Below are 16464 nucleotides of genomic sequence, written 5' to 3' on the forward strand. Positions count from 1 at the left end.
GAGGGCTCGACCCTCATGTCCCAATCACCTCCCAAAGACCCCACCTCCTAATACTATCACATGGGCTTCTACGTGAATTTTGGAGGGACACAAACATTCAGTCTAATTCCAGCACCATCCTAGAGGCCAAGATTAGAGGATACTTCAAATCAGTGTAGAAAACAAAGCAAAGTAATGCATGCTTTATATAGACCTCAACTCTGTCTCTACAGCATAAAATGCTGTAGGAATTCTGCTTTGAATCATTTATGCCTGGGAGAGGCTGGGGAAGGGTCACTCCCAGAGAAGAAAGGGATTGGAAGCACGTCAGGATTCAAGACTATCAATTTCTGTAGAGAAATTGTGTTTTTATAAAAGATCACACTTACTGGTGTTTGCCCTTTTACTTTTTCTTTTTAAAATCAACCCTATTGAAGTATGCTGCAGAGACAGTGAAATGTACACACCTTAATTGCACAGTTCCTGGAGCTTTGACAAACACATATATCTGTGCATCCACAGATGCACCGTTCCAATCAAGATACAGAAAATTTCCATCACCCTAGAATGTTCCCTCATGCCCCTCTACTCAGACAACCACAGATTTCTATCACTATATATTAGTTTTAGTCTGGCTAAATATATTAGTATTCTAAAACATTACATAAATTGTACTTTTCTTTTGGCTTTCTTAGGTAGTCTTTTTTCATGCAGAAGTAAAAGAAGTATTGTAGTGTTGTTGTTTTTAAAGATTTATTTATTTATGATAGAGAGAGAGAGAGAGAGAGAGAGAGGCAGAGACACAGGCAGAGGGAGAAGCAGGGTCCATGCCGGGAGCCTGACGTGGGACTCGATCCTGGGACTCCAGGATCGCGCCCTGGGCCAAAGGCAGGCGCCAAACCGCTGAACCACCCAGGGATCCCCTAGTGTTGTTGTTTTTAAGATTTTATTTACTTATTCATGAGACACACACACACACAGGTAGAGACACAGGCAGAGGGAGAAGAAGGCTCCATGCAGGGAGCCAGATGTGGGACTTGATCCTGGGACTCCAGGATCATGCCCTTAACTGAAGGCAGAGGCTTAACAGCTAAACCACCCAGGCATCCCTGTTTTGTTTTGTTTTGAGAGAGAAGGAGGGAGAGAGACAGAGAGAGTGCAAGTGGCAGGCAGAGGGATAGAGAATATCTTAAGCAGGCTCCACACCCAGTGCTGAGCCAGACATGGGGCTCAATCTCAGGACCCTGAGATCACGATCCCAAGATCATTGACCCTGAGATCACGACCCCAGCTGAAATCAAGGGTTGGATGCTTAAGTGACTGGGCCACTCAGGCGCCCCAAGAATTATTGCAGTTTTTAATGGTTTCATTTTTTTAAACATTTAAATTTTTGATTCGTCTGAAATTTATTTTGGTGTATGGTTTGAAAGGCACAGATCTAATTTAGTTTCTTTTCCCCCAGAGAGCTAGCCAGTTGTCTCAACATCATTTATTGATAAATCTTTTTTCTCACTGATTCAAAATGCCACCTTTATCACATGTGAAGTTCTCAAGTGTGTTTGTATTTATTTCTTTTGTGTGTGTGTGTGGTTTTTTTTTTTTTTTTTTTTGTATTTATTTCTGAACCTTCCCTTCTGCTCCTTTGGTTTATCTGTTCGTGAATCAATGCAACAGTGTTTTTTTTTTTTTTTTTAAAGATTTTATTTATTTATGCATGAGACACACAGAGAGAGGCAGAGACATAGGCAGAGGGAGAAACAGGCTCCTTGCAGGGAGCCGGACGTGGGACTCCATCCCTGGACCCAGGATCATGCCCTAAGCTGAAGGCAAATGCTCAACCACTGAGGCACCCAGGGGTCCCTGCAACACTGTTTTAACTGGGGCTACCTTATTTTTGAAAATCTTATAGTTCAGCATTCTCTGCTCTGACTCTTCAATGAGCTATTTTTCTCCAAGAGTCCTGTACTAGTTATCTATTGCTGCATAACAAATCACCCTAACACTTAAGAGCTTGGAAATGTATTATCTCATAGTTTCCAAGAGTCAGGAATGAGAACAATGCAGTTGGTGGTTCTGGCTCAGGAGGTCTCATGAGGCTGAAGTGAAACTCTCAGCTGGCTCTGTAGTCTTCTCCAGACTTGACTGGGGCCAAGAGGTTTGCTTCTGAGCTTGCTCACATGGTGGTTGGCAGGGCTCAGTTCCTTGCCACATGAGTCAGTCCTACCATAGGAGTGCTCACAACATGGCAGAGGGGAACGATCCAAGGGAGAAGGAGAGAATCAGAGAGAGTCCAAGACAGAACACTCAATTTTATGTATCCTTATCTCAGAAGCCACCTACTGTGACTTTTCTGGTAACCCCACTCTGCTGCAGGAGGGGATCCCACAAGGCTGGGAATGCCAGCCTACAAGGATCATGGGGACCTTCTTAGAGGCCGGTTTCTACTCTTCCAGTTTTGACTTTTCCTCCTCATCACTTTCTCAGGCCTATCTCATCCATTTATGAGGCTGCTTCCACCCAAACCAATAGTTTGCAAAGTTTTCTTCTGATCTCTGGCTTGCCATCCTGAGTGCCAGGATGACTCATCTGACTGCCTCCTCTGAAATATCCACAGGCATCTCTATGTGACTTTTTCTGAGTTCTCCTTGGAGGTCTTCCTGAGCCTCAAATCTGCTTCTATTTTAAAATGTAGCACTCTCAAATTGAAATTTTTAAAAAGATTTTATTTATTTATTCATGAGAGACACAGAGAGGAGAGAAGAGAGAGGCAGAAACACAGTCAGAGGGAGAAGCAGGCTCCATGCAGGGAGCCCGACGTGGGACTCGATCCTGGGACTCCAGGATCATACCCTGAGCCGAAGGCAGGCACCAAACCATTGAGCCACCCGGGCTGCCCCTCAAATTGAATTTAAATTAAAAAAATTACCATCGATGGCACAGAATAATTATTAAAGAAAAAAAAAGAATCAGAGCAAAAAAATTTTTTTTTTAAATGTAGCACTCTGCACTACGTTTATTTGATTTCTCCATTAGACTTTAATCTTATTAAGGGTGGGAACTGTGCCTTCCTTATTTTGGTGTTCACAGCACTTAACACAGCACCTGGGAGGAAGGAGGCTCTCATTCAGATATTTGGACCCAGGTGATAGCCTGGGTGGTGGGTAGCCGCGCAGACGCAGAAGGATACCTGGGACTGTCCAGTCATGAGAGCTGTGTAGTGCCAGGGGCCTGATCCCTGGATCCAGCGGGGAGGGCCTGTTTCATTGGCTTTGGGACTGAGGTCTGTAGTCTCTTTTTGGTGCCTGTAGAAATATCTTGGTGGCTTTATACACAGCTCCCCAGCCAGCTAAGCCCATAGGCCCCATAGGGTGCCATCTGGAGCCCACTTTGACCCAGGGGTCTGTTTTTGTTGTGTGAGTTTCTAGGAACAGCTGGTCTGACAGGACGGGGCTCTGGCAAGTGGTACATTCAGCATTCTCTAGACTATTACTCAGACAAGAAACCTGTTCTTTCCCCCAGGCGACTCCCATCCCCCAGCTTCCTCCCCAGCTGTGGGGGAGGCCATTTGTCACCACCACCTTTCATAATTCTAGGACTATAAATTCCATGAATCTTTGAGTTTTTCAGATAGAATCACAGGGCCTGAAACCCAGCCTGTTGCCTACCCACATCCTCGCACTCAGCTGCCAGACTCCACAGCGGGAGGGCTCCTGACCTGGGCTCAGGACAAGAGCATAGCCAGGTCAGGCGGAGGCAACGTCAGTGTGGCCTGAGGTAAGGCTGTCCCGGTTGGGGGTTGGGGGTTGGGGTCCGTGACACTGGACCCACCCACTTTTGCTCTTTTGTATTTTTTTATGCTGCTGCTGCTTTCTGCCTGGCTCTATGTGCAGCTGTCTTTATTTCTCCTTCGATTCTCATAACAAAGATCTTGGAAGGGGGTGCTATCAGAACCCTTAGGGCTCCCCAACTCAGCCCCTCATCTTACCAAGGTGCAGTTGGAGCCAGAGTCACACGCCTTCTGTGGATAGCTCCCTAGTCTCTCTCTTCCCTGACTTTAATGTTTCTAACTGTTGCATATTTCTCCCCTAACCTCTGTTTTCTTGACTTTTCCCTTTTCTCTTTGATGAAGGCCATCCACCTCCAAGATGGGACTAGTTTGAGGGCATGTCCACTTGGCTTCCCCACCTCCTTTTCTGGGTGTCTGAACTGCTCAGCCTGGTAAGGGGAATCAGAGTGGGCAGTGCCAGGCTCAGAGGCCCCTCTCAGCTCCCGGGACCCCCAGTCGACTCTGGCCTCGCTGGCCCAGCTGACTACTCCAGAGAAAAGCAGAAGTGAGAACAAGGGCTGAGTGAGTGAGAGCCTGGGCCCTTGGAAGCTGCTCAGTCTCAGGCCCTGGGAAAGAGGGGCCTTGAATGGGAAGGGGAAGCAAGGGAGACAGATAAGGCTTGATTAGTCTCTCTGCACTCTACCTGCATTTAGGCCAGAGCTGCTTTTCCCTACAAGTAGGACATATTTCCTGCAAACCATCTTACGGCAAGTTTGGAAAGGAGCAGGGCTTGGTAAGAACTGTTGCAGACCACAGAGGGGACAGCCACAGACTAGCTGAGATGGGAGAGATGCCATAACTTGGTTCTTCCAGCAGGGGGCGGCCCATCCTGTCAAAAGGCGATTCCTCTTTTTCCACTGGCCCTCCCAGCCAAGGAGACAGACCAATTCCCTGACACTGAATGGGGTTAATCTGTGCTCACAACCCAGGGGAGAGAAGTCCCCCAGGGGTCATAAGTGTTTAGAATCTGGTATCCCGTTTAGGAAAGGTGTTATTCGGTTCTTTCAGGAGCCGAAATCCCTCATCCTTTCAAATCCAAAGGCTGTGAATATGACCTTGCAGAAAGGAGAGAGAGCATGAGAGAGAGTGAGCAGAGTGACGGCAGCTAGGACAAAAAGGTGAGGGGGTCTAGGATCTGTAAAGGGTAACTTTGGAAAAATGGTATCAGGAGAGACATAAATTTGAAACCAAGGCTGTCTCTTTTAAAGCGGAGCATTTGGTTACCTTCATCATGACATAGATACAGCCTGATATTTAATCTGAAATTTCTCCATAATTTCTGAGCAGCACCCATTTTCTGATCATTATAGATACCGACCCCTAAGTTGAGGGAACTGGGTTATGTAAGGGTTGGTTGCTAAGGAACAAGGGAGATGCAGTAGGTATGACAAGGGTTGCTTAGTAACAAGGAGTCCCTTGGTGTCGGAGTGGCCAAAGCAGGTCTGGAACTGATGGGGGTCTGCAGACAGTCAGCCCTCACCAGAGCCTCTTGAAAGTGAAGGTCTGCTGGCCCCTCCGTCCAGAGCTACCAGAGCCTGCATCTCTTTCAGCTTTCTGGCACTCTCCTGCTTTAAAAGTGCATCCCAAGTCCCTCGGTGTCCTTGACAACTCCTTGCTCCAACCATTCCTCCTCACCTGCCTCCGCAGGAAAAAGATCAGACTCCTAGATCCAGGACCCTGCAGGGCTCCTGAGTAAGCAAATGGGAATCTCACACTGGGGGAGGCAGGAGTCTCTGGGCTCACAGTGATGTGGAGCTGGGAAATTTGGGGTCTAGGCAAAAGAGGGTCCCCTACACAAGCATCTCTGATGTATTTCCAGTTCAGAGGAAAGTGTCTACATCTCTGAGTCTCTCCACGTCGGGTCCTCACATCGCTTTAACACTTGCGCACACCTACAGCAGCTCCTTCCTTCCAGAGGGTGTTGGGACAGTCTGCACCCTGCAGCCTGGTGTGGGGCTGCATTGGCTGGCTCGGCCTCCTCCCAGCCTCTACTCAGTCAGCTTCACTTCAGCAGCCTGGTGAGGACTGTATGCAGGCATTTAGAACCCGGGACTGCTCTCTCTGATGCGTTCCAAGCTCTCAGTGCTTGCACACGGACTGAATGGGAAAACAATCTTGTCTACTGAATGTTAGGTCTCAAATTCCCATTTGCCAGTTTTATAAATAGAGTTTTCCTAGCATTTTCCTGACCTGAGGCTCACGTGTTTGAAAATCACCCTGCCTGGCTCTGCTCTCTCTGGCTCTCTGCTGCTGGCCTTGGCTGTCTGGAGGAGCTGAGGGTAGATGGCCATCATTACTACGGCATCGGTGACAGGTGAAGTTGGTTTTTTTCCTCCAGGGCCAAGTTCAGCAGGAAGCAGAAAAAGGCACTGGCCAGCATGTTCCAAGCAGTGGCCTATGTCAGCAGGGGCCTGTTTCGTTCCTATGCTGGGCTCTCTGTGCGCATGAACAGCACTGGGATAGACCAAAAGGGGGTCCTGGCCAATCGGGTAGCTGTGGTCACCGGGGCCACTGATGGGTAAGTGCCCTGATTGCCCTATGGGTCTTGACCCCTCCCAAGGACTCTCGCTTCCACAGAGAGACCTTGGGGTTGCAGATCGGGACACAGCCTTGTTGGTTTCCAGGGCTGGGTTGAGCGACAATGGTGGCAGCGGGCTGAGGCTGTCCTGTTCCCTCCATCTCTGCCGCAGGATCGGCTTCGCTATCGCCCGGCGCCTGGCCCGGGACGGGGCGCACGTGGTGGTCAGCAGCCGGAAGCAGCACAACGTGGACCGGGCGGTGGCAGCGCTGCAGGGCGAGGGGCTGAGCGTGACCGGCACCGTGTGCCACGTGGGGAAGGCCGAGGACCGGGAGCGGCTGGTGGCCACGGTGAGGGGCAGGGTGGAAGGACACAGGGAGGAGAATGCACAGAGCCCTTCCCATGCTGCTCAGCCCTAGGTGGGGCCGGGACCGGGGGCTGCGGGAGGCCCTACAACGCGTCTTGAAACCAGAATTGCTCACCATCTACTTGGGCGGACCTCATCGTGCACATGGCTTTCTGGAGAGGGGCTTGTCCATGAGAGGACCCTTGCCCCCTTCCCACACCCTGGAGAACTGTGGTTGAGGACGAATCTAGAGGGATTCCCCATCCCAAGCCCATGGAGGGATTCCTGGAGGAGACAGACCCTCCCCTGATGCCCTCAGTGAGGCAGAACCTGTGCTTGGGCCTGTCGGGGCACCTGCCATCACCACAGCTTGGTTCTCACACCAGCTGGTCCGGACAGGATCTAATTAGCAAGGTTTGCCTCAGTGCCCTGTGCACCAGGCTGTGGTGCTGGAGGGTGAGGCCTCCTCAGGCCTTCTCCACACTTACACCCCTGTGTGTCACCCCTCCCCCCAGGTCCTGGAGCACTATGGGGGACTGGACTTTTTGGTGTGCAATGCAGCCGTCAACCCCCTGGTGAGAAGCACCCTGCAGGCCAGTGAGGAGGTGTGGGACAAGGTGAGAGGCTGCTGAGGAGAGCTGGCTCAGGGGTCTAACATGCTCTCCCACTGAGACTCGACTCTCCTTTCCTGAAGTGACTGTAAAAACAGGCACTGATCACTTGTCCCCTGGAATGTGCCACGATGCCACTTTTCAATTTGTGTGCTTTCAAAGTGGGTTCCTACATTCTTTCTGCTTTTATTTTTCTTCCTATCTGTATTTATTCATTCAGCAAATATTTATTGGGGGTTTGCTATATGCCAGGCTCTGGGGATATAGCTGTGGGAGTAAGTCTCTGCTCTTAGTAAGAGTAAAAAATAGTCAGGTCTCTACTCTTTGTCCACAGTAGATGTATTTTATATCCTTTGGTGATTTTGCTCCTCTTTGGGGATGCGTACCTGCCACTGAGATTCTTCACCCTTCCTGGATGAGACTTCCTCACTGTCCCTCAGAGGAACCTGCTATACCTGGCAGGCCCAGGCCCAGCCATCAGCTTTCCATGAGCTCAGACATTCCAACCCACTGCATTCCAACTAATGATCCTGCCTCCTGGTCCACAGGGTCCAGAAGAGACTTGATAAAATGTCTTGAGGTCCACCTTGGCCTTCATTATTCTATGACTCCTATTCTACTCACTCCTGTGTTTGGTTCCTGAGTCCTCCTGACAGGATGGCCTGCAGTGAAATCCTCATCTTCCCGCCGTTGTTAGCATTCCCCTCCATCCCAGGCACTGGCCAGAACATTTCCTTCTGCCTTCCTTGGGTCTCTGTGCTCTATAGACATCGTTCTCAGGCCGCTCCCTCCTGTCTGTCTGCCTTGGCTGGATGCCCTTCCCTCCATCCTCACAGATGGCCTGAAACCTGAGCTCCCTGCAGCCACTGCTAGCAGCCTCCCCAAGCTCCTCAGCTTCCTTAATGCCTCCGAAGGATCATTCATGATTAGGTAGCTGGGATTTCATTGCTGACAGTGTCCTAACCCTCCTGAGTCATTTTCCCTTTTAGTGTCTTAGTTCATGGGATCATGAATCTCTTTTTCTCAGAACCCATTTGAAATCTTCCCTCCTGAAGCTGAGTGTGCTAGCCCACAGCCCGGCCTTACTTTCTCTGCTGCCACCCTATTCTCCAAGGCCTTACTGGTCTATGGGCAGTCCACACCACTGGGTAGGAGTCGTCCCCAAACACATCTGTCACCACCTCAGAGGGGAAATGGTCACAAAACCAGTTTGAAATTTACCTGAAGCTCTGCTTTATCTGAATGCAGTTTTTAGGAGGTGTCCTGGGGGGGTTCCTTCTTGCGCACTTTGTCACTGGGCCAGTTTGAGCACCTCCCCTGGGCAGACTCCCATTTTCTCCAGCTGGTTGTGAAGTTTCCCATCTCCTCTTCCACCATTTCTCCATCCTTCTCCTGCCTGAGGACTCTCCAGCATCCAATCTTCTCAGGCCCACAATCTCTACTCAGGACTTCATGGCACTGGGAGCTACTCTACCTGCTTCTCTAATAGGGCAGTTCTTTTAAGAAGAGGAGAAACTCGCACCTTTTCCTTGGCTCCTGTTTGGCTGCTGAGTCTAGGAGAGGCCTTGTCTGAGCCCATCATCTAGCCTGACACACGTGGAACCTAGAGCAGACATTGGTGGGATGGTGGGGCTTTGTTTTGAGCAGAAAATGGGCAGGAAGTCCTGTAGTCTAACCATCAATTCCTTCTTATTGGGGACCTCATGCTAGGCCCCCCTTTGGGCATCTGAACCACTTCTTACAATCCTCGGGGTCATCCCCAACACTGGCAACCCATCAACACATGGGCCTCAGCAGCTCTCCATTGAAGCCTTTCCCCTGTCCTCATCCAAAGGAATGGTTGGGTGTGGGATGAAGATGTGGGGAAATGCTGTAGATGTGCAGCCTCACTCCCTAGAGACACAGGACACATTGATCTTACACAAGATGCTGCCCCACAGGTGGGATCCTGGTACCACTCTAGCCCCAGCTGGCACTGTGTCCTAGCCCCCGGCTCAGTCTCTACATCTCTCCCAGCCAGTTCCCTCTTACCTTTCCTCTGTCCCAGTCCCACCAGACTGAGTCCCTGGACAGAGGATCAGGGACCCTCATGCCTGAGGCCAGATCCAGGTTTTAGTTGCAGGTGGGCCCAGCGTGGGCACTGAGCTCCCAGAATGGCCCTTCTCTGTTGTGTCTCCCTTTTAATGATGGCCCCAGGAAAGCTTAGAGACAAGTAGGTGATAAAAATAGGCATGCACATAGGCCTTCACAGCTGGCATTTTTGTGGACGAATAGGAGAGTGATGCTTAGTCCTCACCTCATGCTGTGAACCATGGGCATCAACCTTGCTCTGGCTTTTGCTTATCTTCCTACACTGTTTCTTCACATGTTATACCTATTTGATTTGTTTTATGCTGTTGCCCTGTGAGGATGCCTTCAATTCTACTGGGACAAGACAAGGACACAAATGAGTAAAAACACAGACAGACAAAGACAGCTCTTCCAGAAATCTCCTTTCCCTCTATCTGTTCTACTTTCAATCTTTTTCCAGGGGCCTCTGCTTATGACTTCTCTCTGCACAACCAGCTCATAATCTAGCTTCTTTAAAAGGCCTGAGCATGGGGCACCTGGGTGGCTCAGTGGTTGAGTGTCTGCCTTTGCCTCAGGGCATGATCCTGGGGTCTCGGCATCGAGTCCTGCATCGGGCTCCCTGCATGGAGCCTGCTTCTCCCTCTGCCTGTGTCTCTGCCTCTCTCTGTGTGTCTCTCATGAATAAATAAATAAATAAATAATAAAAATAAAAAGAAAAAGAAAGTCCTGAACACTTCCCTCCTTCATCCTAGTCCTGACCAGTTCACGTTTTCAGGGCTCTGTTCACGGGCCTGCCACTTAGCCTGCCTGCCTGTTAACATTAGCAAGTGGGAAACCACTCTTGTCCTGATCAGAAGGGAAATGAACCTCAGATCTGCACCTTCCTGGGTTTGCCACACAAATGACTGGGCTCCAAGTGTCTTCTGAGAACGGACCCTGGGCCGAGGGCTGACTGTGTCTCTCTGCCCTCCATTCTGGCCTCTGCTCTGATTTCAGATCCTGGATGTGAATGTGAAGTCGCCAGCCCTGCTGCTGAGCCAGCTGCTGCCCCACATGGAGAACAGGGGGTAGGTTGCCGGGTGGCAGGGGCAGTGGGAACTGGTGGGGAATCAGTGCAAAAATGGAGTCTGGAGAACATAGGGGCCCAGCTGGGAAGGGGAACCAAAGAGGTGTCCTTGGAGTCTCCACATCCCTCTCCCTCTGCCCTGCCTCATCTTTTGCACAGCTACAGCTTCTAATTCTAGTGGCTATATAGGATGAGGGTGCTGTTCCTGGGGCTCAGGCATGGTGTCATTGGCCTTGACATCACTGGGTTTGGGAAAGGGCTGTGCTTTAGCTCCTTTGCCTCGTAGGCAGGTCATTCCCACCCTCCTCTACTCTGCTTCTCGAACTGCTGGCCAGTGTCTTTTCACCAATTTATGATCTGTGACAGGGTCTGCCCCTTTGCTCCCCGTGGGGAGAAGCCCATCCTGGGCCCCTCCTTGCTCCCTGCTTTTTTTTTTTTTAAGATTCTATTTATTTATCCATGAGAGACACATACAGAGAGAGAGAGAGAGAGAGAGAGTGGGAGAGACACAGGCAGAGGGAGAAGCAGGCTCCATGCAGGGAGCCCGACGTGGGACTCGATCCTGGGTCTCCAGGATCACACCCTGGGCTGAAGGTGGCACCAAACCGCTGAGCCACCCAGGCTGCCCTGCTCCCTGCTTCTCAGCCTCCAGAGAGACTGCCTGGATTCCAGATGATGCATGTTCGGCTGCACCCCATACATAGTCTCAGGGGTCTTGTGGCAGGGATGCAGGCTGCTCTCTCCCTTAGGACATAGCTGCTCCTCAGATTCCTCTGTGTAGATGTACCCTTTAGAAGCTGGCCCGGGACTGCGTAGGATAGAAGGAAAAGTTACTGACTCTCATTTCTTGTGTCCTCCTGCCTCATCTGCTTCTCAGAGGTGGTCCATTGATAGGTATTCACTTTTAGCACTGGGGGCCTCCTCACCACGCTCACTCTTCCCCTTCCACAAGCAGCTGGCTTTCTGCTCCTCACTTCCCCAGGGAAAGGCAGAAGAGTATAATGGCTTGGAGCATGGACACTGGGTCAGAGAGGTGAGGTTAGAGTCCTGGCTCTGCCATTTATGGCTCTGCTGCTAAGCCCTGCTGAGCCTTTGTTTGCTCAGCTCTGAAATGGGGATAATAACAGGAACTATATTGCTGTTCCGAGGATGGCATTATTCAATGACTATAATCATTAAAATGGTATTATTCAAATTTTTATGTCTTTTAAAAATCATAATAGCACCTCAATCCATGGTAAGTTATTGGTTTCCTGTCTCCTCTTGTGTCTGTCTCCTCTCAGGATGGGGGCAGTCATCCTGGTCTCCTCCATTGCAGCATATATACCACATGTGGTGAGTGCTTGCTCAGGGTGCACCTGGTTAGATTAGGGGAAGGAGTCCTCAGAATGCCACAGGGATAATGCCTGGGACAGACCCCCACTTCACTCCTGCTGCCGTAGGCTGAGTTGATGCCCATGTGCCTGCTGCACAGGCAGCTTCTGTTCTCAGACTAGGCTGGGGAGGGTTTTCTGAGCTCTGTGCTTGGGCCAGGGGTGGGATCATCTGTAGGTGAGAAATCCAACAGATACTTTCCTCTGCTTCCCTGTGTCTTTTCTTTTCTTTCTTTCTTTCTTTCTTTCTTTCTTTCTTCCTTTCTTTCTTTCTTTCTTTCAGATTTATGTATTTATTTGAGAGACAGTGTATGTGTGGGGAGGGGCAGATGGAAAGGGAAGGATTCCCAAGCAGACTCCCTGCTGAGTGCCAAGCCCAATGGGGGCTCAATGATGAGGCTCAATCTCATGACCCTGAGATGGTGACCTGCCCTGAAATCAAGAGTCAGATGCTTAACTGACTGAGCCACTCAGGCACCCCTTTTTTCTCACATCTTTTTTTTTTTTTTAAGATTTATTTATTTATTTGAGAGATAGACAGAGAGAATGAGCAGATGGAGACAGAGACAAGCAGACTCCCTGCTGAGCAGGGAGCCCAACGTGGGGCTCAATCTCACAACCCTGAGATCATGATGCTTAACCAACTGAGCCACTCAGGCACCCCTACTTCCCCATACTCTAATCATTGTCTTGATTCCCTTCCCAGGAGCTGGGTCCCTACAATGTCAGTAAGACGGCCCTGCTGGGTCTCACCAGGACGCTGTCATTGGAGCTGGCCCCCAAGGGCATCCGGGTGAACTGCCTGGTTCCAGGAATAATCAAGACTAACTTCAGCAAAGTGGTGAGGACCGGGGTGTGTCCCCCATTTCCCAGCTGGGCTCAGTAGAAACCTCTCCACCGACTAAGGGATAAAGGAATGACTGAAGCCTCAGGTTAGTGTCCCTAACGGCTGAGGTCCTCATTGTCCTTTGAAGTCAGCCATGACTCAGCCTATCACCCTCGAGAAAGGCAAATCTGCTAGGGGTGCTGTGCCCTGGGATCACCTGTGGCCCTGCCCATCTCCTTGTTTTAGCAGCACTGATTGTTTCTGTCTTCCCTTTGTCCAGTTACACATGAATGAAGTTTTCTGGAACAACTTCAAGGAGAAGTACCGCCTGCAAAGGTTTGGAGCCTTGGTAATCTGAGTACACCTGGAGAGGGGTGGCCCATCTGTCTCACAAGCCGGCCTCTCCCTATTTGTACTGACCATTCCTTTATATATATATATATATATTCTTAAAGATTTTATTTATTCATTTACAAGAGACAAAGAAAGAGAGGCAGAGACACAGCTAGAGGGAGGAGAAGCAGGATCCATGCAAGGAGCCCCATGTGGGACTTGATCCTGGGAATCTGGGATCACACCCTGAGCCAAAGGCAGACACTCAACCACTGAACCACCCAGACACCCCCTGGCCATTCCTGTAGCTGAAGTCTGGGTTCCACAGAGCCCTGCGGGGTGCAAGCAGTCCAGCTGAGTCTGCCCTGCTCCTCCTTGGAACCCAATCCCATCAGAGCAGCAGAACCAGAGTCTGAGGTCACTGACATGTGTTCTGTCCTCCTTCTATGCAGGTTAGGGCAGCCTGAGGACTGTGCGGGACTTGTGTCTTTCCTGTGCTCTCCAGATGCCTGCTACATCAACGGAGAAAACATCGTGGTGGCTGGCTTCTCCCCTCAGCTCTGATGGGGCTAAGGGGGCCCTGAGCTGTGGGTCTGGGCTCAGGAGCCTGGGGATGGGTGGGCTGGGAAATCATTAAGGTCAGGTGATTACGTCTGAAGCTCTACCAGATGAGCAATCTGGGGGGCTCATCCATGCCAGCTTTGAGGCAGGACCCCCAGAGTTCTCATTTGCTTGACTACTGCTGTACTTCTGATACAGCTGCTGTGATCTAACCAACATGTGGGTTCTTATTGTGGGGCTGTGGAGCCAAAGGAATTCATGGGGCTGACACTTTGGAGCACTTTGGAACATAAGGGGAAGGAGCAGACACTCAGGATGTTACCTCTTTCTCTCTGCCACTTGGACTTTGAACATTCCTTTCCTAAAATCAACTCTAATTTCTCCTCAAGCCTGGAACTCCTGGGAAGGGTAGAGCTAAGGGGAATGAGGCTGAACACGGGCCTCTCTTGTCTTCTGCCCTCTGCTGCCCTGAGCCCACTCACAGAGCCCAGGTAGTGACCAATGAGTGTTCATAGCAGGCTCTGCCCCGTTTTCTGAGCTGGCTGGGGGAGGCTGAGCAAGTGGGGCGTGGAGGGAGGATTCTGGGATTCCCCCTGGGGTCCTGTAGGCTAGTGATTCTCACTGTTTTCTGGGCCACACAGGCCTTTGAAAACCTAAAGAAAGAAGTCTCACCAAATCTTGCATACCATTCCAGGTTGCGACCTTATAATTTATACAAAAGAGAGAAGTCAGTGTGAACCTTCTTAAGACTGTCTCCCCTTGGTAAAGTCCCTTTCTATTCCTGAGGGATGCTCGTGGCACCCTCCTTCTGTGTGTGCCCGTCCAAGGCGCAACAGACTCAGGGAGGAGTAGTGGCGTGAGAACACCTGTCTTCCTCTCATGCCATCCGTAAGTCTTGTCCTGAATTGGTCCCAAGGGAAAACCTGAGACAAGGCTTCCAACTGAATGCTGGCTTTCACCTCACTGAAGTCCCTCACTGGTGTCCCCTCTCTGGACCTCTTGGGCATGGGTCTTTGTCTTGAAACTAATTCAATTATGAAAACATTTATTGGTCCCTGCTGCAAACCATGCATTGGGCCAGGCACCTTGGAGAACACAAATATAAAAAAAGAACCAACCTCTCTTAAGTTCCTTCATTGTGGTGGGAGAACAAGAGTTTAAAGCACTCATCAATAAATAAGGCAGAAATGGGGTGGCTGGGTGGCTCAGTTGATTGAGCACCTGACTCTTGATTTCAGCTCAGGTCATGGTCTTGGGGTCGTGAGATCAAGCCCCACGTATGGGTCCATGCTCAGCTCAGAATCTGCTTGTCCTTCTCCCTCTGCTCCTCCCCCTACTCTCTGTCTCTCAGTCTCTCTCAAATAAATAAGTAAATAAATACAATCTTTAAAAATAAATAAGTAAATAATGCAGACTGTATTCATTCATTCAATAAATGTAGTGAGTACATTTATGTCAGGCACTGTTCTAGGAACTCAGAGAGCAACCATGAACAAAACAAAGATTATTTCCCTGCAGAGTTTACACTCTTGTGGGGGAGATGTACAACAAACAACAAACATGTTAAAAAATAAATTATACAGTGTGCTAGTAGGCACACAGGTACAGGAAAAAAGAAAGAGTAGGTTAGGAGTATAGGAGTACAATTTTAGACCCAATTCTAGGGTGTGGGCTCTTTCCCCACACCATGCAGTTCTCTAATACCAGCTTAATTCTGACACCACCTACCTGGAGATAGGGTGAGACCTCACAGGTTAAGGGCTCAGTTCTACAAGACCAGTCCCTGCGTGGTCTGGAACCAGCCCTACTCCACTTGCCAGTCGCAAGTTCTTGTTATCACTTGTACTCTGACCATAGATCGGAGATTCCAACAACCTCTTCTTGAGTTCGATTAGTTTGCTGGAGTGGCTCACAGAGCTCAGAGAAACAGTCTTCTTACTAGATTATCAGTTTATTATAAAAGGTAATAACTCAGGAACAGCCAGATGGAAAAGTTACATTAGGCAAGATATGGGGAAAGGACATGGAGCTTCCATGCCTGCTCCGCATGTGACACTCTTCCCAAGTCTCCACGTGGTCACCAACCCAGAAGCTCTCTGAATCCTGTCCTTTAGGGTTTTATGGAGGCTTCATTACATAGGCATGACTGATGAAATCACAAGCATTGGCAATTGATTCAACCTCCAGCCCCTCTCCCCTCCCCAGAGACCAAGGGTAGAACTGAAAGTTTCAACCCTCCAGTCCTATGATTGGTTTCTCTGGCAACCAGCCCATCCTTTGGTGTTTTCCAAAAGTTACCTCATTAACATAGACTAAAGTGTAGCTGCAAGGGGTTTGTTGTGAATATCAGGACATAAGGTATCAAGACACCTTTATGGGGCACCTGGGTGGCTCGTTGGTTAAGCGCCTGTCCTTGGCTCAAGTCATGATGCTAGGGGTCCTGGATCAAGTCCCAGGTCAGGCTTCCTGCTCAGTGGGGAGTCTGCTTCTCTTTCTCCCTCTGCCCCTTCCCCTCATTTGTGCTCTCTCTCAAATAAATAAATAAAATGTTTTAAAAATTCTCTTAGGAAATTCCAATGGCAGAAATGGGGACATTGGGATCTTTCTAGGGTTGGGACTTGTCTGGACCACAGGTGCAGGGCTAGGATGCCACCAGAAGTGGCCTGGCTGAGGGGTCTGGGGTGAAGAATTAGAATACAACAGTAAACCAAGGGCATAAAGCTCAGGCTGAAGGCTTCAGCCTTGGGGAGTAGTTGGGACAGATGGGGGAGAGCAGAACAGGATTCTACAGGTAAGAAGACCAAGCCCAGGGAGGTGACATGCTGGGGGCTCCCACAGCCCTAGAATAGTCAAGGCTATAGGCAGAACCTTGTTATTATATCTCCAACCCCATGACCTCCTCCTACATTCTGCAGGGGCAAAGCGTAGGGAAAGACAGGGAAGTGGCCAGGCAAG

At 49.9% G+C, this 16464-nt stretch overlaps 1 protein-coding gene across 5 annotated transcripts in view; it reads left to right on the plus strand.

The window, feature by feature from the left end:
- The window catches only part of DHRS2 (dehydrogenase/reductase 2), a 34407-nt gene extending 19484 nt beyond the window's left edge, over window positions 1–14923 (plus strand). The window contains exons 2-10 of one of the 5 annotated variants that reach the window (XR_007412667.1): window positions 3599–3753; window positions 6144–6323; window positions 6496–6673; window positions 7185–7286; window positions 10347–10417; window positions 11700–11751; window positions 12496–12721; window positions 12896–12951; window positions 13401–13481. Coding sequence is in view for 4 of the 5 variants with exons in the window: in XM_035719710.2 (XP_035575603.1) it covers window positions 6184–6323; window positions 6496–6673; window positions 7185–7286; window positions 10347–10417; window positions 11700–11751; window positions 12496–12630; window positions 12896–12951; window positions 13401–13512 (846 nt within the window). In the remaining variant the exon portion in view is untranslated. Of the gene's footprint in view, window positions 1–3598; window positions 3754–5525; window positions 5824–6143; window positions 6324–6495; window positions 6674–7184; window positions 7287–10346; window positions 10418–11699; window positions 11752–12495; window positions 12722–12895; window positions 13376–13400 lie in introns of those variants that run through there. The other 4 variants (XM_035719710.2, XM_035719713.2, XM_049113591.1 and 1 more) reach the window with 4 other exon arrangements.
- The last annotated feature ends 1541 nt before the right edge of the window (window positions 14924–16464 follow it).

Source organism: Canis lupus, chromosome 8 (genome assembly GCF_003254725.2).
Source record: "Canis lupus dingo isolate Sandy chromosome 8, ASM325472v2, whole genome shotgun sequence".
NCBI lineage: Eukaryota > Metazoa > Chordata > Mammalia > Carnivora > Canidae > Canis > Canis lupus.